This window comes from Protobothrops mucrosquamatus, unplaced genomic scaffold (genome assembly GCF_001527695.2).
Source record: "Protobothrops mucrosquamatus isolate PMUCROS unplaced genomic scaffold, P.Mucros_1.0 scaffold62, whole genome shotgun sequence".
Taxonomy (NCBI): domain Eukaryota; kingdom Metazoa; phylum Chordata; class Lepidosauria; order Squamata; family Viperidae; genus Protobothrops; species Protobothrops mucrosquamatus.
Genome location: NW_015386441.1, coordinates 1130959 through 1145424, shown reverse-complemented (window position 1 = coordinate 1145424; position 14466 = coordinate 1130959). Strand labels below are relative to the sequence as shown.

The following is a 14466-nucleotide window of genomic DNA, read 5'->3' as shown; positions in this document are numbered from 1 at the left end:
AAGAAGCAACGGGTGGAAACTAATCAAGGAGAGAAGCAATCTAGAACTAAGGAGAAACTTCCTGACAGTGAGAACAATTAACCAGTGGAACAACCTGCCTCCAGAAGCGGTGAATGCTCCAACACTGGAAGTTTTTAAGAAAAGACTGGACAGCCATTTGTCCGAAATGGTATAGGGTTTCCTGCCTGAGCAGGGGGTTTTACTAGATGACCTTCAAGGTCCCTTCCAACTTTACTATTATTATTATTATTATTATTATTATTATTATTATTATTATTATTATTATTATTATTATTATTATTATTATTATTATTATTATTATTATTATTATTATTATTATTATTATTAACTTAGCTGTGTACAACAACAAGCACTGCTTTTGGCAAGTTTTTGACTATTCCTGTACTCATGTACCAACTATGGAAGAGATGGTACACATTAGAAAAAAGCATTGCTGACCTCATCTGTTCAGACATAGTGAAGGCAGAAGAGTTTCTGTCTCCTACCATGAATTCCCTTGCTAGTTACTACCTCAGGGTTGTTCCTAGCCCATATTCCCTGTACTGGCTGAAACACTATGGTACTTGGAGAAAAAATGGAAACACATTGTGTATTTACTGTAACTCTAATATTCAAAGAGATGAGCAAATATATTGTTAAATTATTTGCTTACTGACTGATTAATGCTTTTGTTTGCTTCTGTTATAAAAACTATCAGTGCTTATGTGCCTAGATATGCCGAACTGATTACATTTTTTGATTTCAAATAATGGAATTTTAAAGCTAATTCTAGTCCTGACGATTGTTTGTGTAAGAAAAGTACATAAGGCTCATGAGATATTTGTAAAAGATAAGTACAAAGGATTAACAAAAAATCTTAATCCCATTATATATCATAAAATAAATTGGTGAATGTTATCATTTATTATTAGAAGGGCTGTAATAATAGTAGCTGTAATAGTAATAGCAATAAAACTCTGTATTTAGAAGGTAGAGGCAATCTCAACAAAGGGAATGAATGTAAAATGTGCTTTTAAAACAAATTTCACAGCAGCAGTGCCAGTATGAACGTGTCACTGAACTTTAACCTCTAGGGAAGGTACTGCAAGATTCAAAATCTCAGGCTATTTTTGACAACCGCTCTCCCCCAAACAATGCAGAATCATTATGATAGTGATTCCGGCCCTCACATTATACTTCCTCTTTATCTGTAATGTTTGTCACAGTTCTAGACATTTCATTCCATAAAGAAACATGCATGGAGAGGTGTCTTAATAAGTTAATGTTTTTAAATATACATTTTGTCCCCAATATTTTACAATTAATTTCTCCCAGACGAACCCAAGCTCTGAAAAGTATCAAAATGTTTGTGTGCATGTGTGTGTGAAAGAAAGAGAGAGAAAGAGAGAGTGAAAGAGAATTATCAGAGAGTAGACCATGAGTTTATTATTATGTGTTGTTAAAAAGGGGATTATAGTTAATAAAACAAGAATAAGGGAAGAGTTATGCAAAAGCAACAAAAATTCTTGTATCATCTTTAAAAATTATCACAGTTATTATATAAGCACTCATGGAATAGATTGAGATCATCAAAATGATTTGACAAAGAATAGATAAGCATAAAGCAGAATTTTCTACTTTAGACATTGCTTGATGCTTTCTAGCTTTACAGAAAATATTGGCATCCTAAAATAGGTAAAATATTCGCTGCATTGATTAATTATGTCCCATCAAGTTGGTGTCAAATGACATAAAAGCTTCTTTATATTTAGTGTCGTATGTATCTCTATGGAATAAATTGGAATATCTGACAATTGAACCTCATCTTAAGACCCCAACTGAGGTGGGCTACAGCAAATGCATTTATTTAATGTGCAGTTTCCATCCTTATGATTTAGCCCTTAATTTAACAAACAATGTGTATTCACCAAAAATGTAAAGTAGAATATCTACATTTATTATGTGCCAATAATGTACTATTATTTATAACAGGTTCTGAATAATTTTGCCAACTAATTGCAAAAAAATAATTCATTACCATGAATTAAAATAAATCTAAAGTTTTGATCTTTTCCAAACAGTCACTGAGTAATTGGTTTCAATTGAACAAGCTTCCACCTTTAAGTACTGAGGCCTTTATTTTTATAAGTTTATAAAATGGAAAGGCTAATGTAAGCATGTTGTGTCTAAAGCCAATCATTAATCTAAGGCAAATCTTAATTTCTTTTTTATTAAAAGTAGCAAATTTGTTCCTGCTGCTATTAAATATGCAAGCAAATTTAGTATCTTAGTATTTTATGGAATTCCACTAAAACTTTAGTACTTATTTTTCTTTCAATACTTTTTTGCATCATATTCTGCTTCTGTCAAACATTTGGCAGGGAAGTGCTTAATTTTGAATCTAGGTTGAGTTCTTTAAGCATGACTGAGGGCAAACTTGTCTTTTGCTTAAATTATGTACAAACAAAATTGTTAACTCATTTGGATATCTAACTGAATGCTTTGCTTCACCATGAAAAAAAGTTTTAAATAACCATAAAATAGTCCTTAAGGTTTTTCTCCACATATTGATTTAATCCTATTTGAATTTGACACTGACCAAGCAAGATCTATAGTCAGACAAATTTTTCAGTATAGGTAGTATCTTTCAGGCTGATAGTTCATTTTGATGGCAAGATTTAGCTTCTTTGTAGAGTACAGAGACAACCTGAGCAGTTCACACAATGACTTCTGGGTGTTTCCTCAATTTATGGCTACAATTGGTACCAGAATTTCTGTTGAAGGCAGTGCAGTCATAAACTGAGTCATCACATGGTTGGATATAATTTTATGACTATTTTTACTATGATTATTAAGCAAATCAATCATTAAACAAATCAGTTGTTAAGAAAATCACATGGTTATTAAGTGAATCACGTAGTTGTAAAACAAATCTGGCTTCCCAATTGCTTGTCCAAAGTTAGCTGGGAAGTTCACAAATCACAATCACATGACTGCAGACACGGCCATCATAAATGCAAGCTGGTTGCCAAGTGGCCAAATTGTGATCACTTGAACGTGGGAATAGCATAATGATCGTAACTTAAAAGACCGGTCACTTTTAGGTCACTTTTTCTGAAGCTAATCATAACTTCGAACTGTTGTTAAATGAACAGTGGCAAGTCACGAACTACCTGTAGAGGAACACATGTCTTCAATCTGACCTTATTTATTACTTAGCTCATTGTGTGATGGTATGATCAGACTCTGCTCTAGAAAATCACTTCCTACATGTAAAAAGTGTGTACCGACATGAATATGAATTCTCATGAATATGGAGACAATTGCATTCTGGATGCTGAACACTAACTGAAAAGCTTCAGGAAGAAGTATGTCACATTCATTCCATGACCATGTTGATCTCTTTATATTCCCCTAAATTTGTTTCTAACATTAATATAAATAATATCTCGGATAAATATTTCTCCTACATTTTAAAAGCCTTTTATTACATCCGTTTATTACACAATTCAATGATGCAACTTAAAACCATTAAAATGTGAATACATTTGGAATCCTGAATTCCCGTTATGATTCGTATCTGTGATATTAGATGTTAATAAAACATGCAGCAAAATTTCCAGTCAGAAAGATGGACTAATAGACACTAAACTTTGTGTGTTGTTTATATGTATGTTTGATAGTGATTTTTTATTAGTTATAAAAAATCACTATCAAACATACATATAAACAACACACAAAGCAACCTTGGTTGCTTCCTGAAAATAATTATACATTAAGACATATAGTGAATACTTTAAAGATCCTTCAGTATATCTTCAAATTAATATTACAGTAAAAAGTTAAAAATATCTAAAAATTGTATTTTAAACATGTTTCATATGTTTGTTTCTAATTTCTTTTAAAATATGTATTAAATTTTTTATTTTCAAAAATCTTTATTCTATGTATGCCTTTTTTTACAAAATTAATTTAAAATTAGGCCAACCCCCATGTGCCTCTTATTAAATTTTTTGAAAAACTGTTCTTATTCATTGATTTCACTGTGAAGAGCAAACACAACATAGACATAAGGCTATCTGAACGCTTTATTCGCTACATTTAGAATATTAATAACATTCTTCCAAGAAGTTGTCACATCAAGTAAAAGATCTTTATTCCAGATTGTCTTTTGGGGCCAAATTGAGACTGGATGCATGCATTTAATAAATTGTAGTCTCAAGTAGTCATTTTTTGTAAATAATTAGCTTCAGTGGAAGAATAAGTTAGCATATTGTATGCATCTAATGTTGCAAATGTACATACTGCAAACTTTCCTATTAATCAACAGTCAAGCACTGTAAGTTGGGTCTCATACATAATGAATTGTGCTTAAGCCTCCTGGGTTTCATTGATAGAAAAATAAGAGAAAACACAAGTGTAGTAAGCTTTTGAATAAAATTTAACTAGATTGCTCTGCATCCTGTAATTGTTTTGGAATCATGAGGGAATAGACAATTCATCTGCAATTTTGGTGGTAGTTTTGCCTTCATCTATCAAAGAATACTATTTAAATGACATTAAGGTGTTGAAATAACTACTTTAAAAATTCTACATAGAATGTTAATAATATATGTTTTATGTGTTTTTCCCCTTTCTTCCATACCCTTAAAAATGTTGTATATATGTGTGTTTAGAGAGAATATTGTCATGTCATTTTTAAGTATTTCAATACTTATTTTGATTTATTGCCTTCTTTTTGTAAACTGCTCTGAAAATATGATTGGGGTGATAAAAAGTCTAACAATCAAGATTATTCAAATTCACCTGAGAAATTTAATTTGTGTGCATTTAAAGTTAACAAGAATGTGTAATATTTACTTCCTGGTTTAGGTTGCTGACATTGACTAGAATATAAAATGTTGAAATTGTAAAAGCACAGTGTGTTAATTCTTTGGTTAAGTAATACTTCAGATTTATTTATTTGTTTATATAGAGCCAAGTGCCAAGAAAAATGAAACACTTTCTTGGAGTTGGGGCTCTGAGGAATTTGCTTTTCTTCAGATCTAGTTAGAGCTTTGTAAAGCTTCCATCTAATAAGATCTCATTCTCTAAGCACCTTCCCAATGTTCTGGGGCTACAGTTAACAGACTTCTCCAGTAAGCATGTCCATATAGAATAATATTCCACAAGATGTGGCCATCAGATCTCTTGGAAGTACAATTTGCCTACAGCACAATCCGGGCTTTTGTTCCAAATGTGCACTTGCATTTCCCATGTGCCTTCCACTCCTGGACCATGAACTCTCAATGTTAAACTATAATATGTAATATCAGTCCTATTTTCCCCCATTAGTCTACTCTACTGATTTGATCTCATCAACCTTGATATTCTGGAAAGGATTCTGCCTTCAGAAAATCAAGATAAGTGGCTATTCCTAGGAAGATTTCAAAGTTACTTGTAGATTAGTTTTCAGGAAATAGATTATATGCATACTGGTATGGTTGAAGATTCTATAATTTGTCTTTCCAAAATGATAACTGTCATATTGTGAAGCTTTTCAGAAGGACCACCAAACTTTTGAATAATAGTATTTTATCTCAAAAAAAAATTCATGAACCCAGGCACCACAATTCATTAGTATTGATCCCCTACAATTAAAATTTATATTTCATCATAACTTATTTCATTGTGACTTTCCATATAGAAAGATAGGGATAATTATTCTAACTGATTCCCAGACTATGGAATGTACTTCCTAATGAGATATGTTTGGCTTCCATTGTCCCTGGATTTAGGAACAGATTGTAAATGCAAGTCTTCCCAATCTTTTAATTGTTAATTAGTTAATGATTATATAGTGGTTTTTAATTTTAATTTTGGTTTCAATTGTTTTTTTCTGTAGTTTGTATTTTTTATTATCAGAAAACATAAATTTTGCAATAAACAGAAATGCAATAAACAGAAATTCATTATTAAAGAAATAAAGATAATGCATTTACAACCAATAAAAAAGCACGTGAGATAAATAAGAATACAATTTTATTTAATAACACTTTTTAACAAGGAAATATTTATATGAATACCAAGTAAAACACACACACACACATATTTATGAATGTGGTTTACAAAATCAATATCACTTGCACACAGACTTCAAGTATCTTCTCTCCCTTCCACAAGAAGCAGGGGTCATCTAGCTACTTTAACAAAGGATAATAGTGTGATTCTACAGTTTTTTAAAATCCAAAATGGAGCATCTCCCTTGCCAGGATTGTGCTAAAAACATGTCTGCTCAAAATTGTCTCTTTGCATACTTTGCTGTAGCAGCAGTTTCTTATGATTGGCATGTGAAAATTACCTTTTCCTACTTGGTTAAGGTCTTGTATGCTCTCTGGGTAAAGAGAAAATCAGCAGGTTTTTAGATTTCAGTACAAGACAAGGAGTCATTATTTGGATTCTCTGTCGACTGGGGAAAGTCCCAAGAATTTTTGAGTAACCTACTGCTGTTTGATAATGATTTGAACTTACAGGCTCCAGCATTTTAAGTCCAGATGAAGGTTGGACATTGGGTACAAAATGAAAAGTAGATGTAATAAATAATTTTTCATTTAATCAAAATGTTTAGAGGTTTTAGTATATCACAATATTCCTCTTAATTGAAGATAATACATAACTTTGGCAAAAAAAATGTTTTAACTCCCAACCACTCTTTGCTGGCTTTTCAATAATGAATAAGTATACAAACCTAGAAAATCATTGGAGTAAAGACCTGTTATAAAAACATGTATGAGAAAAAAATAAGGAGTTGAGATTAAGTTAAAATTTAAAATATTCGTTTTAAGGTAAATATTGCTACTACAGTATAGAAATTCTGCTGATGCCCCTTTTAAGTGGAGAAATGGATAAGATTGCAGGCTGAATTGTAATTAAATGTTGTTGGAATGAAAATAAGAGATACCTATATTTTCCAGAGAGGTGGGTCATTAAACCGAAACAATTCTATGGATGCAAATTCCCAATAAGAAGTACAATTAGATAATACAATATATGGGATTTAAAAATAGGAATCAGTTCAAATAATCAAGTGAAAATTTGTACACTATACGATAAAATTGAAGCATTTGCACACAGTTTTGTTCTCAGAGCTCAGTTTTACCAGGAGAAAGATCTTTAAAATCAATTGGAGAAGATGCTTATGAAGCTAAGATAACTGGGTGAATGGGTAGCAATTTCAACTAATTTCTTTTCTTAAAAATCCCCCTTTTAAATTGTTTTAGCACCCTTACAAATTTCAAAGTGGAGATTTGAAGCCAGGTTTTAAATCCATTTTTTTTCTGTGAGACTTTAAATCAATCCACCTTGCTTGACATTCTCCCCAACTATTGACACATTCCTTGCATAAATAAATATATTTTCCATTTGTCTGCTACAGAGAGATAATCAAAAAGAGAAGCAGAATTTTCAGAGAAAATGATAACTCCATAATACTTCTACTCATTGGCAATGCAAAGAAATATTTCCTTGTCCTTTTGTCTGTTTTTTGTTTTTGTTTTGCTTTGTGGTATTCCTTACTTCAAGCTTCATTCATGCAAAATTTGCTTTCCCCAATAGTTTGTGCAATAGTGTTATTCGTCTTTTTCTAAACTGGCATGCATCATACATGTTGGTGGGTGTCACTTAGGAAATCGTATTTTTCTGTTGCTCTTCAGATATTTACTCCTGTCTAAATATAGGAAAAGTGTTACCTCTTTCTAACCTATATGCCTGGACATTTGTTAATTTTGAAAATATTATAAGGAGATATTTCATCTCCCTAGGTTTAAAGGAGATTTGTGTGACATATTCACCAGGGATGGAAACTGAAGTGCTTTATTCCAAATTTCTTTTCCTACTTTTGTTTTTTCATATTTATTTCTCTGTACCCCACTCCTTCTCATTTGGATTTGGATTTTTTGGCCTGCCTTAAGTTTCTTTTACATAATGGCCTTTCTTTGTTGTACAATGTTTAAACTCTGCAGTTTTAAAATGAATGCTACTCTGTTACTCTTTCAACAGAGTGGAGGCCTCAATATCTTGTGAAATATGTGAAGCCACAGGGGAAATGAAGGAACCACTGAAACAATGTATAGCTTGGCTTCAAGCTTATTTCACTGAGCCCCAGTTAATGCTGAAACTTCCAGTGCCTCCTTTTCACCATCAACTCCTAGAACAAGGTCTGTATGTCTTGTAGTGTTATATTTGGCACTTCTTATATGATGTGCACTTCTGTTGTTGTTTTTTGTAAGGTTTGTACTTGGCTTTTGGGTAACATTTGCAATAATGAATATATGTAGCTCAGGTGTAGGATGAGGATGAAGGTTCATTCTCTTTTAGGTAACATGTTAGAACTTAAAATCTGCAAAACGTTATGATTTTATTAATATCAAAATCAAATGTAGTGGAAGTCTGTATTGATCTGCTAATCCTACTTGCTCAAACCACAGAGTGTTTCTCGAGCACAGCAGCTTTAAAAATGTGGCTTTCAACTCCAGGTATTCCACAGTCCACACAACTTAAAAGTTGCTGAGTTCGAGAAATACTGTGCTAAAAGAATGCTTCAGTGGGATTCAGCTACATGTCACAGTCACCAGATCTTCATTTAATGACAATAGTTTAATTATCATCCAGAAGAAACTGCATGCGATAAAATAAGAGTCTCAAGTTGCAGATTTCTAAAAAGTGTTATTTGTTTCTATTGGTAAACACAAGAGAAGTAGAAGAACAGTTTTGCTTCTTCTGACAGAGGACATCAGGGAGAGTACCTCCAGTAACTAGATACACAAGATACACAAAAATATTGGGGGGGGGGGGAATTAAAAAAAATATTTAACCATATTAATGCTTATTGATATCAGTGCCTTAAACTAAAAATAGGTTTAATTGAATTTTAGCTTAAACTCTGCACCCATGTGTTTTGTTTTCCTCATTTGGAACTCTGGAACAATGCTTGACGAGAACACCTTTTTATTTCTCTTGCTCCTTTGCACAAAAAGAAATTCATATATTGAACTATATAATTAATAGCATTGGCTGAATTATTAGAATGTAGACCACTGACATGTTTATCAGAAATACTTTAGGAATTTTCACTAGAGATAGCCAGAGTCGTCCTCCTCCATTTGTTACATTGCTTTTCTGCAGGTTGGCTGTCCCTGCATGTCGCTTTTAAACTTTCCAGTTTTGCAGTGATAATTTCAATAACTAGTGTGGGAATGGCTATGTGATTTATTTTTGCTACAGTTTTGTTCATCTCATTATGGGAAATGATTTTTTACTCTTCAAATGAGCAATGTTAATATACTGTACTGTTTTACATATGTGTTGGTGAATATTGCATTTACATCCTCTTTTTGCATTCTGTTATTTTAAAATACATATTTAATTTGCACTTATATATTCAGATGCAGATTTATTTTTCAGATGCTTTGAATAATAAATGTTGATGTATGTTAGAGACTGCATCCCCATCTATTTTGACTTTGGTATTTTTCTGTAAAATTGACAAAGGTTTCCTTGGCTACTGCTATATCAAAATATAAATGAATCAAAATTGAGGAATCTATTGTCAATTTCTTGTTGCTATTTTCTTGATAAAAATCCCTTTAAAGTTGCAGTCCTAACCATATATTCGAAGGAGCAAATTGACAAAAATTAATGGGATTGCTTTACCTTTATTTACTAAATTGTTCCTATATGCAGCTGTTAAAAGCCAAGCTAGAAATACCTCAAATTATAGCCTCCTTGACATTTGATCCTTACTGAGCTTTTCATATATAAATATTTAAGAATAAGAAACAATGCAAAGCGGGGGATTATGAAAAGGATCTTATGTATTGCAGTGACATTTTAACAGATAATAGAAGATTTATAGGAGAGAAAAATAGAACAGGTTGTTCCCTGACTAGGCAGAAATTTTAGCTCTCTAGCTTTTATTTCTGCATGTAAATAGAGTGATGAAACTGCAAAAGGCAAGTGTGGTACAGTGATTAACATGTTGAAGTTGATTAAGATGTTGAAATCCACACTGAAGTCCACTTTCTGTCATTGGGTGATTTGGAGCTATTCACTCTCTTAGTCCAACCCACTGAAAAATGTTGTAGTTTTGAAGGAAGGTGGGAGAAAGGAACACCATGCACATGGATTTAAGCTGCTGAACAAAAAGCAAGATATAAATCTAATAAATAAAACCCTCTGCAGGACAAGGTATTTATCATGTAGCTCCTAATTCCAGTTAAATATCAATTTATTTTCTTTGAAATGTTACATTATCTGATTGTTCACCAGCAGACTCTTCTTGAATGAGTCCCCCCCCACCTTCAATATTACACATATGCATTATGATTAGCAATCCTTGGAGTGGGATAGGATCTGTACTAATGTTTGAATTCTTCTGACAGGAATGTTTGACAAGCCTTCTTCTATGGGAACCATTTTCCTTGGACATTTTTCCAGGAGATTTCAAGGCAGTGGCAATGCTGCTTCCCCCATTAATTTGATCTTTTTAATCTGACTTTATAATTGATTTGACATTTGATCACCATGATGAATGTTCCGTTCCAAGAGAGGCCTGGGGGAACTCAGGCCCGTTCCAAGAGAGGCCTGTTGAAACTCCTAGCTATTTCAGAAGTTAAAATAGGAGTAGGCAATGTGAGGTGCTGGGCCCTTTTGCACCTCCCAGTGCCTTACTGATTGGGTTGCTAAAATAACATATTGTAATCAATTTAAGAACTTAATATGTAAAATCTGTAGCATGTCCTGGAATAACCTAGATTTGTTTGCCCTTTTTTCCCCCTTTGATCCTATTCCCCAAACAGAAAATCCTGAAGCTATCTTCATGTGTCACTCTGATTATTTTGTACTCTTGTACTTTGACACACACCCCCGCCCGCCAAAGACCTCCATTTTCCAATTACCTAAAGACTATACATCCCTATAATGGGATGAAAATAAATGAAGCTGTATTTGCCTGACATTAAATTGTTACTTTCACTAAAAAAACAATCTAGGGAATACTTACAACATGCAGTACAGACTGTTTGGATCACTGAGCCCCTTATTTTTTTCTACCTGATATTTCAGTGTTCAGGTAAACCTCTTGCATTAAATGTTTTTTTTTAATTTGGAAAAGATTAATTTCAAAGCAAATACATATTGTAACACTTAGTGACCTTTCAGCGGTCAAGTGGAGTTCCAAGAGGTATTTTTTATTTCCATTTCTCTTTAATGTTAGAATTTAAACTGAAAGTAGACATACATATTTTATAGTTGGAAAAACGACTGTAAAATAAGAGTGCTAATCATTATTTTTGATGGTAATGGTAAATAGTTGCAAAGTATGGCATTTTTTAAAAAAATTTCACAGTTCCGTATTGTCTATCATCCACACATACACAGTGTAGCAGTCACATATCTGTCACAGTTTTTTTAACATAAAATATAAAGACAGATACCAGCCATGTCAAAATTACAATACAATCTGTGCAGAATCTGATCAGATTTCTATAGTTCTAAATTGTGATCAGCTGAGAGATAATTACTATGATGTATTTCATGCCCAATCAGTGTGATTTGTCCTGCATTCTCATGATACAGGGAATCGTATACAATATTTAGTGCAAGATCACAGAGATCTTCTTGGCAGATATTAATGAATTTAAGAATACTAATGACAACTACAGCATGTCAAACAGTAAATGTTTTTTAAATGTGATGTTATAAAACTATCAAGCCAAGGCCAACATATATTTAATCCTCTCAGGGACAAAGAGAATACATAGCTCTGATTCAGTATCCTTCATCATTGGGATCATCATTGTGGGTATCAGGTCACAATAACTTAGAGCACAATATAATTTTTCCCTTGAAATCTTTTTGGAGTAAAAAAAAGTTTTGGAGTAAAAATTAATTTGTGTCATTAATTGACATAGTTTATCAAAATAAAAACATTAACAGATATCAGTTTGATTCTGTTTACCCATTACATCAAATATAGGCCACCTTGAATGTTAGAAAAGTATCCCTTAAGCATTCAATCTAAAGATTTTCTTGTGGTCTAAAATCTTGAGAGGCACAGGCCTGGAATTATATAATAGACCTACTTCCTTTGAAGGAAGTAGTTTGCAACATATGCATTCTATTCTAAACTCAACAATTTTGTAAATAAGTATGTCATGGTTTCGACAAACAGAGACGAATAAAGCAGAACGCAGAGATTTGCAAATTCCTCAAATAACATGTTTATTAGGTACAATGTATTGGCACATCAAAAGTGAAACCAAGTCTGGAGACACACATAACAATTCCCCAATACAAAGTTAAAAAATCCCTCCCATAGAACTATGCAGGTAACTACGTTCCCCAATACATCTTCTCGGCGGGCTTTTTATGCAACGCCCAGCTTGCAGTCTCGGGAGCAGCCGATGACCTTGGTTCCCACTGGACAAAAGACTATTTTGACTAGCGAAGCACCTGGGCAACCCCCTTCCCTCCATTCTATGTGGCAACCGAAAAGGAGTAGGAAAAATGGTTGCAGCCATGCTCATTTGTAGAGTTGACAAAGTAATTGTCAGGGTTAGGGCTGGACACATTGTCTTTCTCAGAAGGTTTGAAGCCAAGGAACCAAGTACCAGTATTAATCAAGAAATAACAGATTCAGGCCCTGTAATTCATGAACCTGATGTAAAGAATTCTGGCCTACAACTAAAAACAAGGCTTCCTAGCTTTCAGCATGACAGGACATAATTTGGAGAAAATGAGGCAAAGGAATAGCTGCTTGCAGAAGGCAACTTGTCCCATTAAAATATCTTTTAAGTTTTATATACATCTGAATGGCAATAAAGAAACTTTGTATGCTAAAGGCCACCTGAGATCCTCTGATGTAAAATAGCCAGTCTTAAAACCACGTGTTGTACATATCTGAACTCCTTAAGTATGGATGGTTTTGTTAACTGCAACCAACTCTCCCTTGGAATTTTCCTTTTGTATTTGGAGAGTTGAGACTGAGTTGTGACTCTCAGTCTGTTTTCAGACAGTGATACTTCTTGACCCCTTAACAAACATATGAAAGACAATCTCCAAATATTTAAGGTCATAATTTGCTCAATAAAGTTTTCACTAATTTTCATTACTCTGCATTTCTAGATGATCTCTTTGCAAAGATAGTAAGAATAGGAAACAGTGATTCTTTATGATCTCTTAGTCCAACAAAAGAGATGCTGTCCATAATTCTTTGGACAATCATGACGGTAAAACAGAACAACAGCAGCACTAGAGAACAGCCGTGCTCAAGATAGAAACTGGAGAAGTCATACCTAATATAAATGTAGGTATTTTCATACATTGAAATATATTTTGCATAATAACAAAAAAGAAAGAAATACCAGAACTATCTGATTCTGAATTCTAAAAATAAACAATAGGTGAAGTAGATTTTTTTTTCCAAATAAAAAGACCTTGACTGACATTGGATAAAAAGAATACCATAATAAAATAAAGGATTCTTTTGCAAAACAGAAGATATTTTATTAGAGAAGAAAATGCAAATTTTAATTGAGAAAAATATGAGCAAGTAAGCTGAATTCAACAATGAGGGGACTGATTCTGGTGTCAGGATTGTCAACCAGGATTGTATCCAGAGGCCATCTTCCTTAGTAAAATGAGAGTAGTATTTTTTCAAACCAGCTAGTTTGTTAAAGAAATGAAAATTGGGCACCAAAAAGACTTTTTTTCTTCCTGTGACTAATAGCAGCCCTCGAGCAAATTGGTTACTCCAGTAGAGAGCAGTCACCTCAGAATTAGACCTTTCGGAAGTCTACGTTTTTCTTTGCTGAATTGTTCAGCAGGTCACAGTGCAAAAGGTGCCCAGACCTCTAATTTAGAGAAAAGGCTTCCTAGCAGTGCCTTAATTTAAGTTCCTGAGGTTATGTTATCCACCAGACATGTTGTCCATATTGACAAGACTTGTTAACAGATCTTTTTCATTGCATTTCTTTATGATCTTTGTGTCTATCCCAGTAGCAATTATTTAGTATGAAATTCAAAGGTGAATAATTCTTATGCTGCTGGCAAAGTATGTATATGCAGATCTAGAGAGCACATTTAGGGTTTGGGAGTGTTATTCTCTGCTGACTTTCTTTTTTAAGCCTTCCTCCAAAATTCAGAGCCAACCTTTGAATTTGAAGGCTTGTGTGGAGACATAACCTACCCTTTGAATAATGGGATTTCAAAGATGTGAATGGCAGGAGCATATTCGAGAAGGTCTTGACTCTGACTGGGTGGCCCCGGGGGAGGAGACAGGAGTAAGTCTTGAGACTGTTATATGGGAGGAGTTTGACTCTGTGGCTCCTGAGGATGTGGACAGGATTCTCGGGAGGCTGAATGCAACCACATGTTTACTGGATCCGTGCCCCTCCTGGCTGGTACTGGCTGCCCGGGAGGGTACACGAG

General features: G+C 33.5%; 1 protein-coding gene across 2 annotated transcripts in view; it reads left to right on the top strand.

The window, feature by feature from the left end:
• Positions 1 to 14466, top strand: part of MGMT (O-6-methylguanine-DNA methyltransferase) — a 190532-nt gene that overhangs the window by 107585 nt on the left and 68481 nt on the right. For both annotated transcript variants that reach the window (XM_015812029.1, XM_015812030.1), the window contains exon 2: positions 8038 to 8195. In XM_015812029.1, coding sequence (XP_015667515.1) covers positions 8038 to 8195 — 158 coding nt within the window. The remainder of the gene's footprint in view (positions 1 to 8037; positions 8196 to 14466) is intronic.